Source organism: Rissa tridactyla, chromosome 5 (assembly GCF_028500815.1).
Source record: "Rissa tridactyla isolate bRisTri1 chromosome 5, bRisTri1.patW.cur.20221130, whole genome shotgun sequence".
NCBI classification, from domain to species: Eukaryota; Metazoa; Chordata; class Aves; order Charadriiformes; family Laridae; genus Rissa; species Rissa tridactyla.
The window spans coordinates 52,523,782-52,545,533 of NC_071470.1; the positions used below are offsets into that span (position 1 = coordinate 52,523,782).

The 21,752-nt window shown below is 39.0% G+C and overlaps 1 protein-coding gene across 13 annotated transcripts in view; it reads left to right on the forward strand.

Annotated features, from left to right (window-relative positions):
* The window catches only part of PDLIM5 (PDZ and LIM domain 5), a 128,613-nt gene that overhangs the window by 61,969 nt on the left and 44,892 nt on the right, over window positions 1–21,752 (forward strand). For 2 of the 13 annotated variants that reach the window (XM_054201924.1, XM_054201923.1), the window contains exons 4-9: window positions 9,955–9,997; window positions 11,319–11,716; window positions 16,389–16,406; window positions 16,712–16,884; window positions 18,459–18,495; window positions 20,785–20,814. In XM_054201924.1, the coding sequence (XP_054057899.1) occupies window positions 9,955–9,997; window positions 11,319–11,716; window positions 16,389–16,406; window positions 16,712–16,884; window positions 18,459–18,495; window positions 20,785–20,814 (699 nt within the window). Of the gene's footprint in view, window positions 1–9,954; window positions 9,998–11,318; window positions 11,717–14,382; window positions 14,400–16,388; window positions 16,407–16,711; window positions 16,885–18,458; window positions 18,496–19,118; window positions 20,130–20,784; window positions 20,815–21,752 lie in introns of those variants that run through there. The other 11 variants (XM_054201928.1, XM_054201926.1, XM_054201931.1 and 8 more) reach the window with 11 other exon arrangements.

The window sequence follows — 21,752 nt, forward strand, 5'->3', positions numbered from 1 at the left end:
CTATATTAGTTATGTAAAGCAAAATGTTAATAGGAAGATATCAGAAAGTCAAGAAAATGATGACTCTCAGCAAATGCTAGGCAAAACTTTCTTGCTGCTGCTTTTGAGTCTCCAATGCTAGTGTTAAATCAAATGTCCATTGAATTCAATAGTTTAATGAGACTGCCAGAAAGACAATGAGCTTGAAAAATAGCCGGTTGACCCAGGTCCAAAAGTTTTCTGATCAAAAAGTTTCTAAAGCACTGTTGGTTTACTTCCCAGAACCTGAAGTAGCCTTGGGATTTGGCAGTCGCTCGGCAGTCATGCGTGAGCAGTGGTGCTTCCTGCGCTCTGGGCCAAGTCTAGATAAATGGAAAAGCTTGCATTTTGGAAAGTTGAAACATTTCTTAGAATATTATTCTTCTTACCTGTGAATTTGAATAGCGTGTGAATATATATATATGGGAGTGAAACTTTTCTTCCCTTTTTCGGATAATGGGGGGAGTTTGTATTTGATATATTATCTGGATTGTGTGACATGCTTAATGGCGTTTATTTCAAATCTTCTTTTGGAAATTGACTTAATCTTGCTCCTCTTGTCCCAGTGTTAAGAATGGGAAAAAAATAATTTTCACTGCGTTCCTTCTACTATGGTTTCCTTATGGCTCCAAATGTGGTTCTGTACAGGCAGCCTCCCTGACCCAGTGACACCCAAGTCCATCCTACCTCAGTCCACTGTGTAATCTGTGTCATTTTTTCCTTCATAAACACTCATTATCTCATTGTTTGAGTGCCACAAATAATGTTACTTGTCTCTATTTACACTTTTGTTTATCAAACACAGAATATGCCCCACACCTGTTGCTTTCCTTTGAAAAGCACATCTCTCCAACATGCACAGTTTATGATGCTAACTTGCAGGCATTCTTTAATTATAAAAGGGTATGTGATGATCTGTCAAGGGACAGTTGTCTCTAAATGGATTAAAAGAAGCTTACATGGTTTTAAAATGGACTGTGCCCTTCATGTGCTGAAAATAGTTCAAGTTAGCTTGAACTGGCTAAATAGTGTGTTTAGTACCTACGAAGGTAACTGCTTAGTTTCTTGATTTCAGATAGTAACTTTTGCACCTCTGTGAATGTGGGATGTAAAGAATAGAAAAAAACCCCAAGGTAAATGTGTGAACTGACCAGTGTTGTTAGATAAACAGTTCCTAAGCATCATCCCACAGGAAAAAATGAGCCACTGTTTAAATAAAACCTGTCCCCTGCCATGCAAGATCATCTCTCAGCTGTTCAGAATCAAAATTGCAGTGTCCTGACTCATCAATAGGGCACTTCCCACCTTCCTCTAGTAAAGAGTGGAATGAGAATAAATTAATGATTGGCTGTTTGGGAAATAAATGTCTTCCTTAAAGATAGTGGTAATATCATGGAAGTGTAACAGCATGGGAAAGATGGGATTTTTGGTAATGCTGGGAAAAGCGGGCAGGTTTTCAGGTATACAGAATTTTCTAGAGGTCTGCAAGAAAGATAGATACAATTTGAGAGCCACCACTGCAAGTTTAACTAGATATAGATCTGTTACACCACCTAATAGAAAGGTAAGTGGTAACTGCGGAGTCAAGTGTCTATTAATAGCTGAATTCCCCAGCTGTGCTGTTTTGGGAACTTTTTTTCGCGCAGTTTTTGAAAAATTACTGCCTTTGAAAAATAGCAGGGTATTGTCAGTAGAAAGTCATGTCTGTGGCACAGAACCACAAAACCCCATGAGGTAATAAAAACACATTTTGTGCCTGTCAAATGTTGTTCACTTACTTTCGTCTTGCCTCATAGCCGAAGTAATGTTTGCAGCATTATGAAAAACCTCAACAGGTTTTGTGACTGTCAGATGTTTTGCATCTGTTTTGCATCAGTGATTAGTTGCCCACAAAATCAGTTAATTGCTTCGTATGCTGTGAGCATGCTGTGAATGTTATCCCCTAAGTATTTTCAGCTGAGAAGGGTAAAAGCTACTTTTTCTAAAGCTAGACTGTGGGAAGGGAAACGTCTTTAGCTGGATTGGTTGGAGTCAGATGGGATTATTAATTTTTTTCTTCTTTCACAGTTGTTGCAAGTGACAGAAGAATTACAGCACTCTGTTTTTTATGCACCTTTACTTAATTAGTGTTAGAGTTTCCAGTATAATTGGTTCCTTGTCTACTTTATTGACTACAGGAATTAACAATTTGAGATCATTGCTGCTTTTCAGTCTTTCCTGCCTAGCTCTTGTGGTAAACAAAATAATCTCCAGCTACAACTCTTACTCTGGCAGTTGTTCTTTCACTTCCCTTTCCCTTAAAGGTGTGGTGAGAACTGTTGGCCAGGCTAACTTGAGGCCTTCTAGATGTAAGACTTATTTCAAATAAAAGTTTTTTGATATCTAAAGCTATGTTAGACAGGCGCGTTGAGACAGAAATAACTTTTCTCAACACGTTAGACCTGCAATGCATGCTGCTAAGCCAGTGACCTTAAATATATAAACATACAAACAATACACGGAAATGATAAAGGGCCACAAAGGTGAGGACCTGTAGTGGAGAAGTTAACTTCTGGCAAGTGCATGTTCATTAAATTGATCCTGTAATAATTCTGTAGTGTGGCCTACAGTGCTTCAACTCTGCTATCTGCAGCCACTACTACCTGTGGCGATGTCCCCTGTGGGGACAGGCTGGGGGAGCCCCTCTAAACACGCTTGCTGCAATGAAGACTGGCTTCAGTGTGCCTGTGGTGGAAAGGCACAAGGTAGTCCTTGTGGCAGCTTGCCAGCCAGGCCCTGGGCTTGCGCACCTCGAGGGTGGATGCTTGTGTCTCACTGCTGGGGCAGGGTAGGAGGGAGGAAAGAGATGCCTGAGGGGCTGGATGGGAAAGAAAACTTGCTGGTTTGGTGGTGGGTTGTGCTCTGGAGTCAGACAAATGCTTTAATGGTATTCCTGACCTTAATTGGAAAGAATTAAAACCATAGTGTATCCTATTAAAAGCAACATAGTTCATCCCTGTTAATATATTTAGCCTCGCTTATCTTTATTGGTTCTGCCATGTCCCTGGCTTTCCTGGACCAGCCCCAGGCCCAGCGATTTTCCTGACAGCCACATGTTTACAGCAGGCTCTTTGCATGTCCATGCAGTTGAGATGATGTACAACTGCAAACAGCACAGATGGAAATTCAGAAATTGTAGTGTTATGTTGCTCATATTGTTCCCATATCATTGTAAGTCAATAAGAAGCAGGAGGTGCGTGAGGAAGCAGCTGGGATTTGGCCAAAGACACCAGGGCTTCTGGGGCCTGGGTGGGTGGCATCTCTTCCCATGCTGATGTGACCCAGTGAAGGACATGTCTCTTCTTTGTTATTGCCGCCTGACACCTTGGAAAAAGGTTTTTGTCTCATTTGGTTAACTATACTTCCACTACATTTCTCAGTTTTTCTTGAAGCCGCGGATGGGTAAGCTGCTTCGTAGAGGAGCTTAGCTCCCATCATAAGTAAAATATAATACTCTAATGGCTCTCTAAATTGCCAAATTCTTCATTTGAGAGTAAAAATGTTGATATAAATGCTCATTCCTAAGCATGCACTTAAGGGGAAAAAAATAAAAATCCCAAATAAGGATATGTTGGGGACTGGGGAGCTGTGTGTCATGAATTTCCAGCTAAAATAGATATGACTGCACTTTCAAGCTTATTTGGGCTGTGTTTTAGACAAAGGAGGTAATTTAAACGTTAGTCACCATATTGTGGGAAGCACTGGAAAAAATAATTTAGTGTTTAGTTTTGAATCTCCTAAATTATAACCTAGATTTGATGACAGACTGAAGTCAGCATGAAGTTGAGCTTTTTTTTTTTTGTTGAGGGCTTTGGAGGACTGACTAGGTCTGCGAGTCATTTAAACCTACGCTTTTCATTAAGGGGGCTTTTTTTTAAAAGGGGGCTTGCTGTGTTAGAATTAGTATCTAATAAGCACTTCTAAAGAAATCAAATGTGTACATTCCGCTTTATTAAAAGTACGGGTCTAATTGTTTTGTCTTATTTGCAATTAACAGTTATGTGGATACTGTTACTTGGCAAGGCAGCTTTAGGAAAGCTTAAAGAAAAGAAAAAAATCAGTTTGTAACAAGGCATAACTGACAGAAATGACTACCATCACTGAGGGTGATGTGTAAGGAGGTCTTATATACAAGCCATTAGTTTTCCTATCGTTTGTGAGTAACCAAACAGTGGCAATGTGGGATTCCTGCCTACCGAACCCAGTCATTTAGACCTGCTGAGCTACCACTTGTATCTAGGACAGCCGTCAGTGATCTGCCATACAGGATCGCAAGGCACCGGCCATACTTGGTACTGGGGGTGCTTTACCTGTTTGGGCTCTGACCAGGGAGTCATGGGCAGGTATGGGCAGATGTACCCCCTAGTCCAGTGATGGTCATACACATGGGCTCTCCAGGTTTCTAAATTTGCCTTTACGGGAGTGAGAAGTGTGTTTTTAAAAGTCCCTGGCAGTCAGAAGGTGAGATAAATTCCACAAGATTTTTTTTCTTAGCTTTCTGTTTGGTTTTTGGTTTTGCTTTAATAGAATAAAATATTATCTGCCTGCACTTAAACTCTCTTTACAAATGCATTCGGTAGGGTTGCCACAGACCACAGGAATGAGACTATGACCAGTGGTTGCCTTTGGGAGGTCTTGAAAACAACTAATTCTATGTGGGTAGGAATACCAAAGCAGAGGGCAGCTTGTTTCTCTCCTAAAATGTCAGCACTGTTTATTTTAACACAAAATTATGAAATCCCAAACCTTATTTAAATTTAAGAGGGGGGACCTATGTTTTATTTGGCCAACTCAAATAGCCAGTAAAGCAAGAACATAATTTTTCTTGCTTTTACCTGACCTAGTGTTTGATTGTAATTAACATTTTCATATTTGTCATGATTTGATATGTTCGACTAAATAAAACCTAACAAACTAAACTAGACCAAAGAGAACTTTTAGTCTTAAGAAATAAAATGTTGTTGTCAGCCAGCTGTTCGTATGTTAGCAAGCACCATGACCAGAGTATAGATTTGAAAACATTACTGTATTTATTAAGGAGACAAAAAAGTAATCTCCTTTTTTCAGTGACTGTGTCAGATTCTAGTTCTCATTGAGTAGTACTTAGTGATAATTTTGCTACCTCTGCTTTGCCGTGCATTGGGATGTGTGCAAGTTTGCAGTCTCGAGGCCGCATGTCCTTGTGACAGCAAGGTTGCTGAAGCACTGAGTTACCGGCTGGTGTTGCCCAGGGCAGTGTGTATGTTTCTACAAAACTGTGGGAAATGTAGTTATATATGTAAGGCAAGCATTTCTGATGGTGTAGAAGTTGCAACAACAAGCAAGCTTAAGAATGTTTTTGCTTTTCTATTGTTGTGAGCCAGAGCAAGGTTGGCAAGAAATGAATTATGGCTGTGACAGAGAAAGGGCTTGGGTCTAAGCAAAAAAGAAATGTATTTGGATTGCTCCTTTTTTTCTGTGCTTTAAATTACATCTGCATTTGTTTTCTTTCTGATAACCCCTAGTGAAAGTCATGGCTTATTATATATATTAAAGGTTTTCTGCTTGTCATCTTTTTTCATGAGTTGGCTAATTTATGAAAAGCAAATGCATTTAGCTTTCTGCCCTGTCAGCTGACTGCTCTCTAGAAATAAAATGAAGCAAATTAGCAACTGCAGACTACAATGGCAAAACCGCTAAAACATCAGGTTTTCGGAAGGAAGATCTGACCAGTGGCTTTTCAGGGACGTAATATCTGCTGCCAAAACTGTATCCTGATTGATGAGCTAGGAAAAAGGAGTTAGTTTTGAAAATGAGAGGGGTAGGAAAAATTCCTTCCTTTCTTCCTTCCTCCTCTTAGAAAGGTTCAGTTCAGAACAACAAATACAGTTTTGTGGAAAGTCTTCCGGCCTTGACTTTATTTTAGCAATGAAGGTTTTGCAACCTCTTCTTGTTGTATCTCATGCTAGACTTTATGAGCAATCCTTTCAGTTACAGAGATACAAGAACACCAAATGCAATACCTATGTTAAAACTGGTATTGTGTGCTCCCCTTATTTACAGAGGCACTCATAATCACAGTAACCTTCTTGCGATCTTTCCATTGAATTTGGCACCGGCTTTTTAAGTTATGAATATAATATAGTGCATTTACTAAGAAGCAGAAGGACTGGAGATGGTGGGACTTTAAATGGAGTTCAGAGGAGAGACAAACGTGAAATGTCTTTTGCATTTTAGGTTCAATGAAGCTTTAGGGATTTATTGGCTGAGGGTATGGGCTTCTGTTGTGTGGTTATACACACAGGACAGCTGAGACTTGTCCAAAAACATCCTGCTTTGCATTGAATTTACTTCCATAATGCTAATTATTGAGATTACAGTGTTTTTGTTGATGATTGGCTTTTGGAGATGATGTATCAAATTGTACTCATTGCAGAAGCATGAAATACTGTAGCTTTATCTTTAATAATGGGTTTTTCCAGTTATTGGCAATTATAGAGGGGCTCTGTTGAATTGCTTGTGTCTTTTTTTTTTTTTTTTTAATGGGTGAAATACTTGGAAAGGGAATGAATAAAAGGAGAATTTGAAGAATGAATAGTTTTTTCTGGGCATGTTGCTCACAACGAAGAGCAGACTAATTCATTTTCCTAATAAGGCTGCACTGGAAGTTGGAATGTTTTGAATTGCATTAAATGTCATGAAAGTATTCATTGGAGAGGAACGACTTGTGGTATGTTTAGAGAGCAAATTTGATCATGTTTGGTCGAAATGAACTGTTTACACAGTCTAAATATAGCGCACTTTTTTTTTCCTGAAAGATTAAACAACTTTGATGTAGAAATCTGTGCAAAAACTTTGTGCACTTTCATTTTCAGTATTAGGCTGTCAGTAAGTGATGGCTGCTGCCCCTATTTTTTGTTGTCTATAATAATTCATATGAAGCTTGAAACTGTAACTGTTTGCCAAGGTCTTTTGTGTGTATTGTTTATAATAAGCATTTATACCGAGCTTTTATGTCTCTGTATGCTATTGAAAATATTGCATAAACTAATATACCGAACTACTAGTTTTAAATCATTCAGAAAATATCCTGCTTCAAGCCATCCTGCTTTTCTAGTAAGTAGCAACAGGGCAAGCGTGTCATCTCATTTTGAAAGCCTTTATCATCAGTTATTCATACATTCAACATGACCAAACCAGCATGAAATCCTAATATGTTTAATTGCTAGGTGACAAGTGAAGTGCTAACAGCTAAGAAAATGTACAAGATTCTGCAGTTTAGGGGTTTTTTTTGTTGGGTTTTTTTTGTTGTTTTTTTTTTTTTTTTTTGCTATGCAATTTGGTGGTATCTATCAAAATCTTAAGGGAAATTGCCCTGAAGGAAGTATTTTCTTAAATGTGTGTGTTGGATGTGTTTTGCTTTTCAGCTTGAAGGGTGCATTTCCTTTTGTACTGTCTTGTCTAACCACCATGCATTTTTCACATTCAGATCTTGGTGGCTCAGTTTGCTGGGTGAGCATTTTCTTTATACGATACAGGATAAATCACAGATTTTAGCTTGATTATAGTCTGTAGTCAACAAGGCCAAGTTAAACTGTTTGAAGTATGTCTGGGACATACAAATTTATGTCCTTGTTTCAAGTATGTTTGGGTGAAATAAAGTAATGTTATGCTGTCTGACTCCAATATTAAAAGAGCATTGGGAACATTTCAGTTATCAAGCCTTTTTTTCACCCTTTTTTCTTTTCCTTCCTTTTCTGTGATATTTTTGAAGATGAGTTTTGAGGAGTATGTCATCCAATCATCTGGAAATAGTGGTTTGGAATAATTTTTTCTCAGTACTATATTGAATGCAGAGCAAGCTTATCCATTGCAAACTCAAATTTGATTATTTTGTAAAAACAAACAAGCAAAAAATGAAGTATATTCCTTTTATGAGACTGAAATGTCAAGATCCAGCATTAGCAAAGAGGTTTTTTCCTCAAGCATGAAATATGGTAGTTGAATAACGAATGTCGTTGTACTTCTTAGTGCTAGCTCAGCTTAACAAATAAACAAAACATTACAAGTTGTTTTATTTAAAAAATGTATCCCTAAGATACGGAGCAAGATGCATGCTTCCTTCTAACTCTGGTCTTAAAAAAGAAAGGCTTCCATATGTATTGGCATTTTTTTTTCCTTCTTGTTGCTTTTGTTGCTGCAAATTGACAACTCTGCAATTAGGAGTGATTAATGATGCACCCCGGCGCTTTGGAGGGCTGGAGGTCAGTCTTCTCATAGGCTGCACACTCTGTGGGAAAGGGGAAAATGGACCTGTTCCTCAGAGCGGACAAAACCCCCTCTCTGTTGAGAATTACTGTTGATGTGGACATAATGCGATGCACAAACGGTGAAGGCAAAGTGCAGAAGATGATCTTTTCATACAATGTTTGTATTTGTGCTTGTTTGGGGTTTTTTTCCCCTTTTTTTCCTCTGCCAACATAGCATGTGGATTATAGCATCTCCCTTTTTGTAAGTTAGTTACTGAACCTGCAGCAGGATTGCTGTTGCTGGAATCTGATGAGCACTGAGGGCCAATTGGCTTTGGGGGAAGGAGTAAACATTTTGAATGTAATTAATAAAAAGAAAAAAGGGATGGGGGAAATAAAAAGGTGGGGGGGGGGAAGGAAGATAAAAAAGGACTTGTTAAATGGACCAAGTGTGCCTAATTCAAATCTATCTCTTCATGTTTTCCTAGTAAAAATAGAAAAGATGGTTTATACAATAGAGGTGTTTTAAATTGTAGCCTCCGTTAGTTGATCTCCAGTTAGACAAACCTCTTTGCCTCCAGGCAAATTATCTTTTGGAAATTAGAATCCAGCTTCCGTTCTTCAAAACCAAATTTAGGTGATTTGTCAGAAATCGGGGTTGTGTGAGTTCAGGCAGGATAACGATTGCTGGTTCTTGGAACATTAAGGTGCCATCTTTTCCTAAGCAGCTACCAAATATGGCCAGAAATGTTTTGAAATGTGGCAGGAAGACACTTTTCTACCGAAACAGCATGAAAAGACTCAAGCGTATCAGCAGCAATGTCTGCAGACAAAAGTTAGTGTGTCAGATTTTTTGATGGGTGTTTTTGTTTGTGGTTTGTTTTTGTTTTTTTTTTTAATTTTGTGGGTGTTTGTATGTTTGCATATAAGTATATGCAAATTCAAAAAAACCTAATCAAGCAAGATGCCTTTACCTGTAACGTGTTGTCAGTTCACTTTAGGTATAACAAAATCTGTCAATTCTTTATCTTCTTCATCCTTTCCATTGTGATACTTCCTTTCCATCCCACCACCCCATTGTAGTTTCAATGCACCCATTGTTTGGAAGAATTTTTTTTGCCATCTACTGTGGAGTTCAAGTGACATTAACCTTATCTTTGAAGACCAAAGACTGTGCAAAAAGTTTCTGTATTATTTAACTTCCTAAGTCCTTCAGAAGGATTTTTGTTGTTGTTGTTCTACAAGGAAGCTTTCTGTTTTAAGCCTGAATAAAGGCTGCACGCTGTTTAAAATGCGATTCGTCTGACCAGAGCTTTTCAGTTATGTGACATAGTTTCTTATGAAAGGATGGAAAATAATAAGCAAATTGGAGCTAAAGTCTCCTAACTGCTGATATGGTATATGAATTTACAAATGAAATAGTACTTGATGATAGATGCTAAAGTTCCTAATGTCATATCTGGATAAATTCATCCAGCTTGTTTTTGCCTTTTCCTTGTATTAACAACAATGTTGTAGGTTTAACTTGAATGCTTCTTGTTTCCTTTAGAGGAAACAAAATAAAATATTTTATATATCTGTGGGTGGACCTGGTGAGTTGGAAGAGGGAAATGCTTAAACATTAAAGAACTTGGTTTTTATGACTATGTGTATGTTTTTCTTCTTCCAGAGTGGCTTCTGTACAAAAACCTGATCTTATTCATGTACCAAAGGTATGTTCATCATCGCAACCAAGAAACGTAGCATGTGATACTAATTGTTACCCATCTGTCAAACCCTGTTATTGATAAGCACTGTCATTCAAACTCTCCTTTCAATATAACATGCTTGGTTTCCATGTTTTACATTAAGAGTATTGCAGTGTTTGAATCTTTGAGTGATTTTATTTTTTCCCCTAAAAAAGAATTGAGAGACTTGGCAAATGATTATCCGCCAAAAAAAAAAAAAAAGTGAATAAATGTTATCTTCCCACTCAAATTTTTTTAGAAAGATATTGATGAAGTTTTTCCTGTATCCCTAAGAAAGAAACAGTAGTAGGGTTTTTGGTGGTGGGGTTGGTTGTTTGGGTTTTTTTAATGGGCACTGAGATCTTCCTTTGTATTTAGAAGCTGCTTATCTAAATATTAGAAGCTTATCTAAATACAGAGAACAATTCCCCTCACTTTCCTTAGAGCCCTGGGGAATTATTTGTTCTCGAGTTCTTCTAATGTTGTGTTCTCAAGCAATAGTTTCAAACCCCCCTTTTTGATAAGAAGGCTGTTTGCAATCCTGAAAATGCTTACAAATGGCCTTTACTTGAAAATCCTCTCCAGTGGACATAAATAATTTGTAGCATATTACTGTTGTGCTGGCCATGATTTGAAAGGCCACAGTTTGAGAACCACTCTGTTAAAACATAGCTTCTGGGGGAGGCGGGGGGAAGGGGGTTTTGAGTGTTTTGATCTGACAAGGCTATATGAAGATACTGGGACACATTGATGGAGTGCAACTGGAAAAACTCACTGAGTCCCAAAGCACAGGCCTCTGATAAACGAGCTCCAGGGCTCTGGCTCTGCTCTTAAGGGCCGTATCAACAGATCAATATATACAATGTGTGTGTGCACATGCCGTTTGTGTATGGGGAATGTGCATATCTCAAATTGGGTTTGAGAGGTGGAATGTGGATTTTTATAAAAAGCACTGATTTTTTCCACATGAGTTATCCGGTGGGTTTTGCAATAGAGTGGTTCTTCAGTTTGTCTTGAATTTGATTTGTGGGGTGTCTGTTTTGGATATGATGAGAGGAGTTAGCATCGTGGGATTTAATATTGATTGTGCATGCTTGGATCATTCCCTTTCTTTTCCTAAAATGCATGACTTGTTTTTTTCCCCATACATTTAATGGCTGTAGTCTCAGTAAAGCTTGCATCTGTGCTTCTTGATTTCACGCTAGGTGGATTATCTCCCCTGAGAGCAGTGGAAATACCTGCTGAGGAATGTGCATGCGTTTGGTGTGGTTTTGTGTGTTTCTTTTTTGTTTTTCATCTCGCTTAGGGAGAACCTACAGAAGTAGTTAAGCCTGTGCCCATTGCCTCTGCTGTTGCACCCAAAGTCACTGCCACGGCGAGCGTGGCTTACAATAAGACACCGAGGCCGTTTGGAGCCGTAACCACCTCCAAAGTCACCTCCATCCCATCACCATCGTCCGCCTTCACCCCGGCTCAGGTGGCGGCTGCCGCCCCGGCCCCGTTTGCTGCTCCCGGACTGCATGTTAATGCCAAACCTAACGCTGAGCAGCGGTCACCCGTGCCGAGCGCTGCTAAACCTGCAGTTAATGTCCCACGGCAGCCCGCCGCCCACAATGCCGCCCCGAGCGACGGCGCCCAGGATGTAGCTGAGGGGCCGCGACGAGGATTCAGAGAAAACCAGGGGGAGAGTAAACAGCAAAATGGGTAGGTGGGATTTTTTTTTGCTGTGAGGGTCTTTCCTCACAGGAAAAAAGCTGGGCTTGTTTAAGGGCCAATTAAAACACAGCATGGAGGAGTTGTTTAATCCTCAGAAGGGAATCTCTGAGGAAGGACTCGCATCTTTAAAGGGATGCTTTGAAGGGCCAAGCCAGACTTTCGGTGATGATTTTTCTTGGGAATGACATATCAGTTTAGAGAGTGTCACGGCTAAATTGAATTGGGACCATGAATACAACCCTTTACACAAAGGGTTGTATCACAATGTGTTCTGGACCTTACAACAAGCCCGGTATTAATTTCGATGTCCGTGTCTCACTGTGTATTTTGACTCCCGATAAAGTGACTGAAAGCAGCAGGCACTCAAAAATGCAGAGTGATCTGTCAAGAAGGATTGGCGGGTGCTGCGATGGCCGGGAGCGAGATGCTCTGAAAGACCAACTGTAGCCCCGGCAGGACCAGTGAAAAAAGGTCTCTGAAGGGAGGCAAAGGGACAGATTTCACATTACTACTCTGCCCAACACATAAGAAACTTTAAGATGCGGTCAAGAAAGCTGTCAAGGTTGTGCAGATTTTTTGCAGCGTTATAGTGTAAATACCTCAACTTTAAATGTTACCTTTACCCTAAAAAAGCAACACAGATTTAAAATTTGAATCATTTTTATATTCAAATAATCGTTTATGTTAATGTGGATGTTGGACACCCAAGATTTAAGGTCTGTAAGGCTACATAAAAGGCTTATGCTATATCTGGTGTAGCATCTAGACTAGTAAACAACAGATTAGTAAATTAAACTGAGCCCAGCAGCAATCCTGGGCACCCGGGCCTGCACTGCTGCCCTGTTTCAGGGGCACGCTTTTGGCTGGGGCTGCCTTGGGCTATCCCAGAAATTCCTGGGCAGGGCTCGGGACCTGCAGCGCCCCAGGGACCGGTTCCCAGTGGCTGCTGTGCCGGGGGGAGAGGAGGAGGCTGGCTGCGAGTGGTCCCATGCCAGTTGGCCTCTGTGCCCGGCTGCACTGTCTGGCAGATTGAATTAAGCAATAAAAAGGTCAGGAGAAGGAACTGTAGGTTTCTCTTCAATATTAAGAACCTAAAACCTGTGCTTAAAACCTAAAAGCTGTGGTTACAGCTTTTTCTCATCCCTCAAAGGAACGGGGCTGGAGGACTAGACCCTAGTGCGTCTCTCCTCTGATATTCTTTCAGTATATAAGGTATATGAAGAACCCCACAGAAAGATAAACATCCACGTCAACTAAAATACAGAATAAATTGCAGTTTCAGTTGAGCTTCTCATGGGGGGAAAAAAAATTCTTTAAGTACCTATTCCGTATATATTGCAGTACGAATATTTTCCGTATGTGGACTCATATAATGTAGTCCATATGCATTTTATATCACACCGTTGTCGCGGTAACTTCCAGCCCTTTCTTAAACAGCTGATGGCAGAAGTCCACGCTGCATAGAAGTGGCATGAAATAGGGAGATCCCAAGGACTTGCTCAAAGCTGGTACACTTGTTGAATATGCTTTGGCAAGCCATCTCTTATCTTTCCAGGAATGCTGTTTTAGCAAATAGCAGTGTAAGGAGTATTCAAAAGCTGCAATTAGTACTGAAAAAGAGAAACAATACCATCAAAATTAAGTCTCCTGGAAGGAAGTGCTGCAGGCGTAGAGTACGTACTTGGTAATCAAGGGAGGATGACTGGCTGAGAGCTGTTACGTGCCCTACCTTACGGATAGGGGATGAATAATACCGACTGAAGAGTATCACAGCTGACAAGTGAAGAAATCCCTGTCTTGCTGCCAGCCTTGCAGATCTAGTTTGGAAAAGCTTGAAAACGTTTAGAGCTGTAAAAACCTACTTTGTTTTGCCATCTTTCTTACAATAGTGCGTTTGGGCTGTCTTAACTCTCTTGCGGTCACAAGGCAGAAAATAAAAACAAGCAAACAAAACCCCCTAAAGTGATTATACTGGTCTGCTGCTACACTACTTACTTAGTTCTACTTAGAAGAATTACATTTCTACAACGATGCTCAGCTATCTCCCCATTTAAAATGGAATCAATAACATTTATGAAATATCAGAAACATTGACATTTGGAATCATTGATCAGTCTGAAATAAATTCCATTTTGCTTCTGTGTTTTGTATTATTCATTTTCTCCAAAAAGAAAAAAAGGCAACTTGTATCTTGTTCATAGATAACATTGCTGAGCAAATGCAGTTCTTCAGACATGCACCTTGTACTCAGAATTTCCTCCCTTCCTCCTGGCTCCCCTCAATTCACATTCAGGATATAAACTATTTGCCTTCACTTCAGGATGGGGAAGGAAGTTTTGTTTCACTTGTTTAGTCCTGGCTTAGAAAGGAAGCAATTTGCCATCACTAGACTGTGTGCAATTGCACTTCTATCAAGACCTTCTTGCCAACTCTTGCATGAAAATGTGCCTGCTGCTTAAAACAGGTAAGATATCCACAGGCTTTACTCAGTTTAAGCTCAACTGGGCTAAATTTTTCCCTCATAGGTTCTCTTGATTGTTGTAAGTTTGACTTACATATATATGGCTTTACCAGAACTTGGATCTGGAAACTCCTGTAATATTTCAAGAAGCAAAGAATGTATTAACACATCAAATACTTTTTTTCCCTTGCAGATAACAACAGTGACAAAGTTAGTATCAACAGCACTGGAGCTGAATTATGGTCGATTTTCCTGTTGGAATAACCAGCATGTATTCTTGTTTTGCAAAATTATAGCTCTTACAGAGTTTTATATTTAAATTTTGCAAAACAGCTTCAGCTTTTCTTAGTAACTTCTTAGTGTAGTAAATGGTTTTGTCTGCATTGGACATGATGTGATCTTGCTTTTCATTGTGTTACTTTTTGCAGCTTTTTTTTATTCCATAAAACTTCTGTGTGGTGTTGGTGTGTATTGATAAATTCTTGGTGCACCTATGGCTTACTGGTGTTGGTAAAACAACTAGTAAATGGTGAAATACAGCTTAAAAGTAAAAACGGTTTGAGGACTATGGAATGAGGAGCCAGATACTGAATTTAAACAACAACAAAAAAGACTAACATCCATATACTGTGATTTGTACGTATTAGGGATGATAAATACGATTGAGGCTTTATTGGCTTGTCTTTTTCTCCCCTTGCCTCAAGGCGGAGTTAATGGAGAGCCTGTCTCATTGCCTTTTCCTTTGTCTCTGGCACCACCTTGTTGCCTCAATGGGTCATTACTGGTAGATTCTTAAGGCTTAAAAAAGGGAGCAGTAGGATCCACAAGAGAAGTCAGCAGGGTATTTTGTTAATAATACCGCTTTCAACGAATGCAAAAGACTACTTATTTCACTGTGGTAGTTGCTAGAATGCAGTCAACTGCATGTAAATAATTACATTTCCATGTAGTTCCACACCTTTAATTACCGCTTTAATTTTCAGATTTTATTTTTGCTATTAACTGCTATGCTTTACTTCATTTTTCTCTATACTTCTTGTACTCCATTCTGGAAATACCACTGTCTTTATTTCTGTACCTCTCCCTCTTTTAGTAAGTTTGATATGTGATACATGTACTTCACTAATACTGTGTGTCAGTAAATTCAAACTTTCAATATAATTTTGAACGATACCTTTCACACCATTCTTTCAGGTATTAAGTATTCTTTTAAGCTTAAGTATTTACTAATGTATTCTGTTGAATGGGCCTAATTCTTACTTGTTGACAACTAATAATTTACATCATTCTCATTCATATTTTCCACCTTTCTTCACCAGAAATACTTTGGACATTAAAAGTACAGTGGGCGAGTAGTTGGGGTTTTTTTTGTTGTTTTGTTTGGTTTTTTTAGTTTTTTCATTAGAATATGTCTTAGGAGCTAGTTTTGCATAGTTAATATCGTGTAAATGATGTAAAAATAAATGTACATTTAAAAGGTCTAAAAGATTAATGCTTTGGGATAACAAATGTAGAATTTAGGAGTAACATATGTAGTATGAGTCTTCTGTTCCCCTTTCCTAAACTGATCAGTGCCATTACATGTTCTTTACATCAGTTACTGAAAGCAAAGCTTTAAAATCCTGCATTCTCGCAAGCCTGCAGGGATTGATAATAGCATGTAGGTTACTGTGGGGAAAATTTCCCAATGGAAAGATCATCCCACTTTTTTGACTTTCAGAGCCGGTAGCAGGCATCAGTATCTCCACATCATGCTCCAGAACATCGCTACCTACGCTTTCAAATGGCCTGGTTCTGATCCAGGCTTTGCCAGGCTCAAAAGGCTTGGCATGTACTGGGTGGCCCTTGTACACAGCTAGTGCTTTGCCTCTTGTGAACCAAGGGGAGAATTTGTCAGACAATTCTACTTGTCCGAACTAAGTAGACTACCCTGCTTTACCAAAACAAATTCCTCTCTCATCCCTGTAAGGAAATCGCTGTGAGTTTAATTTAAGTATGGGAGTTCTGTGCTGCCGTTTTGGTAAGTAGACAGAGAATATCAGTCTATTAGTTGGATTTCAGTCCCCACAAAACTAATTCAATAGAATAATTAGCTGCACTTCTGTTTCAACTTTCTGACTTTATTTCTTTTCTTTTTTTCCCATTTCCTGTTTGTGCTGGGAAAACTTCCTCTTGCTGTCTTACTCTGTCACCTCCAAGGAAAAACCCACCTAAACGGTAAAGGTTTAAACGTGTAAATGTCTTGATAATACTGTCTCTTACTCTTTCAAATGTTCCAGCTGTGAAACAAGGAAAAACGTTTTAGTTGGGTTAGAGTAATTATAAAGCTGTATTTGGTTCAGAGAAATGAATCTGTGTTCAGGTGTGCTCATAGTGCTCCCTGTTGCACATCTGCGTCCAAACGCAGAAGGTGCCTTTAAACGCTGTGAAAAGTCACAGTCCTGCCCATGTCTTCGTAGCTACCCAAACCAAGGTGGTCTTCAAAGCTTCTCACTCTCTGCTCTCTCCTCTCCTTGACACAGCCCCCCGCGGAAGCACATCGTGGATACCTATACGGAGTTTTACCACACACCCACCCACAGCGATGCCAGCAAGAAGCGACTGATTGAAGACACCGAAGACTGGCATCCCCGGACAGGCACCACCCAGTCCCGCTCGTTCCGCATCCTTGCTCAAATCACCGGCACTGATCATAGTGAGTAGCTTGGTGTAAACAAAATAAAAGTAATGGCCTTAGACAGATAGATGTTTTTGAAAGCTGGGGGCAGGGGGGAATAGTAAAAGGATTCAGTCACATCTCTTGCATTTTCCCTCTTGGATAAGAAGTCCAGTAGGCAGAATTTTGGTGAGTTCTTTAAAAGAAAAAAATTTGAGAAGACTATAGGAAAATATTTTTGTAAAATTCCTGCAATTGCGAAGTAGCTCAGGATACATTCATTACTGGACATTATTCCTGACTGAGTTGAATATTAATACATTCTAGATAAACCTTTAAATTTCCATTTCTACTCCCGAAGACGGTGGCATATATGTATTTCTTGTTTCTTTCCCCTTTTGTATCACCAAAATGGCAATGTTCATGTTCAAATTTAACAGTCCAGAAAAATTGAGGTGTTTTCAGGCACATAGAAAATCTTTGACAGGCATACAAAGTTATGTGATCTGCAATGATTTAACCAATCAGAAGCATAAATCCACAGGTCCTCAGTTTATTGACAGATCATGCTTCCATCCTCTGCTCAAGCTATATACATGTGTTTACGTGTACTGTGGACTGGAAGAGATGATGCAGAGAAAGTTATTCCCCGTCATATAATTTTATGATAAAACTTCAATTTCATATCATGCTGTCAGTTACAATTCATTGGCTGAGATCTGTAATGTTGTGTAAAAGCTGTTAGAAGTGCCATTGTGAGATTTGAGCTCAGTCATGTTCTGACTGAGGCAGCTAATGTAGAGCTGTTTCATTTTTCTGTTTTTCACAGCTAGTGCTACAATAAAGAAGGCAGTGAGGATAATCTGACCCCCTCCCTGGGGGCAGATTTGATTAAATCAGCTATCAGTTTTCTGGCAGAATTATTCTAGAAGCCAATGATGACATCTACCCAAATAAGGATTATTGTCCATGTGTGATAAATACTCTGAACTTGGACAGTTACCTGGTTGTTTTGTGGTCCTATGTTGCTGTAGTCTGTTAATGGATCATTGCCTATCTTTGGATTCTCTTAATTAATCCTTGTAAGGGCAGAATATGAGACCTGAACATCAAATAACACATCATCTAGTACTGATGAATTAATGATATTGACAAATACTGTAAGAAAGTGACTGCAACTGGATTTGCCAAACTTAAAATCAGGGCTGGGAATTTACATTATCCCATGTGCAGCCCTCTAGCCACCTCAATGGGTCAGAGCCTGGCTGCAAACAGATGCTTGGATTATCACCTGATACAGACCCACTGGATGTTCGTCCAAAAGAAATGCCTCCCAACTTCCATTCATCTTCCCCGTCTCAACTCACCTTTCTCAATGACAACGTGGAGGGTGGGCCAAGGGAAAGGGCAGAGCCTTTCAGCAATCTGGCTGGCAAAGGGGCTCTTGAAGTTTATAGACATATCTCATTTCCATTGGGATGTATTTAGAATCGAGGACTCCTAAGGAGCCCTGTTGTAATTTCCTGCTGTGGTGAATACATTGGCACAGGGGAGAATCTCAGTGTACGGTGGTACAGTGCCTTTGAAAATAAAAATTTTCTGGTTTCTTGCAGTGAAAGAACCAGAACATGAACCTGCAAAGAAGACTAAGTGAGTTGATGTTTTACCTTTTTATTACTTTAATAGTCTGCATGTCTTAACTGACAGTGTTTGGTGCGTTTGTGTGACATCTGGGTGTTTTTAAAATGTTGCTTCTTTTTTGGCCTTCTACTTCAGCATGTAAAAATCAAGATCTTTTTCTGCATAGACCAACCTTTCTAAATCTGTTGGTGCAGTCTAGTATTAATGTTTGTGCAGGAGTTTGAGATTTTCCGTAAACTTGGACTGATTTGGTTTTCTGTACGAGGTCAGCTTGTCGAAGTGTTTTCCTAAATCTAACCAGGCATTTTTGATTTGCGAGTGTGGATCAGATTACAAGGCATATCTGGAAAGTATTACTGTTCTGGACTGCGAATGAGGGTCACCCATCTCCTTGCTTTGGGATAAGCGTTGCTTGAAATGAGGACCAACCAGTGGCTAAATCTAATGGTTCCTGCAGTCGGTAGGAGTTTTTCTGCTGATTTTGTCTAACACTGGCTCCAAGTTTTTGACAGAGAGGAAGGCAACGGGCAGATAGGAATAGTGCATGGAGATTGCATGCTCGCTTGTGAAACTGCTTAAGACAAACTTTCTTTCTTTCTTTCTTATTTTTCTTCTATCACTTCTTTCCACAGGGAAAAGGTTCCTATCCACGTCTTTAGCCCCAAATATACAAAATTACGTGACTGGCACCATGAAGTCTCAGCACGTGTTCTTAATGTCCAGTGATTTTACCCAAGTTGCAAAAGCAAAATACAAACACTTCCTTCCTTTCTTCTTTTCCATCTGCTTTGGGAAAAAAAAAAAAAAAGGAGAAAGAAAACATTTCACTGGCCTTACTGCAAGAGAGATTCTAGCCTTTTCTATACTTTTCTAACACTTTCCTACTGATGTATAAAAAGTGAGATGAAAATGTTTTTGTGCTAATCACTAGTTGACAAAAAAAATACATATTTAAAACAGAACAACTTGGGTGACGGAATCTCCCATCATGGGGGAGGAGATGGCTGTTGCAGTTCTTTTTTTGCCTTAAAGGAGTCATTTGCATCGCTGAGTTTGAGTTACTATAGGTTCTTAGAAAGCAGAAAATTATGAACAAAAGAATAAGAAATTGTATTACTTTGATTTTGGGGCTGGGGGAAGAAGATGAAGAGGGACTGTATACACTTATTTCAAACTATCGTACTTACCAGGATAATTATCTTGGATTTCACTAGACTTCCAGCAGGTGAATTTTAGAGTGGTTGTAAATGTTTTACAAAGTAGAACAAGAAGACAGACTGCTTTTGAGCAAAGAAAAAAAAAAAATAAAAAAAATTTCCGATGTTGTGAATCGAAGTGCAAGCTCAATATAAAGGTTCTGCTGCTTAAACTAGTCATATGTTCATATTGTGAAAAACTTAGAAAAAATGGAGCAGAATGTTGCTGTGTATCTGTAAGAGCTTCAACGCATCCTCTAACCAGAACAAGACAAGACAGTAGTATTTATTTATTACAGAGTGAAGCTCATAGGCTTTCTTGTGTTTATAAAAGCTTCATGGCCCTATGGTTCTCCTGTAAAATAATGTATTATAGTAGCTACACATTCATTAATTTATGCTTTCTGAAGCTTGAAGAGTATTTTAATAAAAGTTGCTTTTATCTTAGCTCTGTCTGTTTTTCTTTTGAGTCTCTCTGACTCCTTGAATAGTCTTCTCATGCACCAAGCTGTAATTTCATTGCACCTTCACAGATGATAGTAAAAGAAACAATTAAATCCCTGATGCATAGTGGAAACAATCTGAATTGTACAACACTATCACAGTAACAGAGTTCCCAATCATGTTAAAAATGGGGTATGTGGTTGTGCTGTCAAAATCGACAGGAGATTTACAGAAATCAATAAAATGATCTGACCCTTTGTGGGGCTACAGGAGTAAGAATTGTGCTAAATAAAACTTGCTCTTGGCTTTTGCAATGCTTTATTGAATCAGAGAAGTTTCAAACCTTCAAAGGTGAATTGTGAAGCACATATAAAAGCCCAGTCTTTTATAATTGCTTAATGAGAACCATTGCAATTGACTCATAGTTTGTGCAGCTGACCTACATGCTTTTCTGATGGAATTGGTCCTTTGAACAGATCAATATCCACTGAAAAAGCTGCTGCAGACTTGGGGGGTTGGGTTCTTTTATCGCCCAACTTGAAAAATTGAACAGAGTAGAGACCTTTGGAAGCATTTTAAGCTTGTGTTTCCTTTTCAGATGGTTTATACTGCTATACAGTACAGCAGTAGCTTACAGTCTTTGTCATTTTGTCTTTAGGAAAAGCCAAACAGAAAATGGAGACTTCAGGTAATAGCCAAGTTATCTAACACTAACAATCACCGATGTGGATGCCTCACAATGCACAGCATAAAGTACAGTTAGATTTGCACTGGTAATGACAGACAAAAGGCAAATCACATCTTACACACCTTGTGGGTTAACTCCTTAGGGACAATAGGAGAAAATATTCACTTTAATAATTTCACTAAAGACTGTTTTTAAGAGAAGTGCCAATCAGTTTGATCCCCTTGCCATCGCATAACTGGGTAGTGAGTACTGTTACTAAACCCAAGTGTGTTACTGAGTGCACATACACCACGATATAATAGTTCGATAGAATACTGCGTATTAAACTAGGAATGTGAAGTAGTGTATTAAAATTGTCTTGCTGGGTTTAAAGAATTTTTTATGAATGGAAGGGAAGACAGCTGTTTCAGAGGACATCCATGCAATGAAAACTGAAAGGTTATCACTTAGACTTTGTAAAGCTTTCTTAATAAGGGCAGAACGGCTTGACCTTCAAGTATTTTTATCTTATGGAGATGTCCCTAGGTAATGAGAATATTTTCACATTAGTATTTAACTTACCATTATGTTTATCTATCTTACTATCTCTTATGCCTTCGAAGGGTGAGTTGCTTTAGTGAGAAATGGAAGAAAAAGCCTCTCTAAATAATCCAAAGAATAGAAGCCTCTGTTTTGATGAAAATTAAACATAGATAGTCATAGAGTCTGTCTATTGAAGATATGAGAATGGTTTGAGAAAGGCTACAAAAATTATTAGTTTCCTATAAACTCATAGTAACAAATCAGTAGTTCCAAAAATGTTTTATGAGCATGTGAAATGAATTTCATTTACTGCTTTAAAGATGTCATCTCTTTGCCCAATATCCCTATTGCACAATACTTATTGACGTTAAATTTTGGACTTTGTTACTATTTCCAAAACAATGGATTGCTTTTCC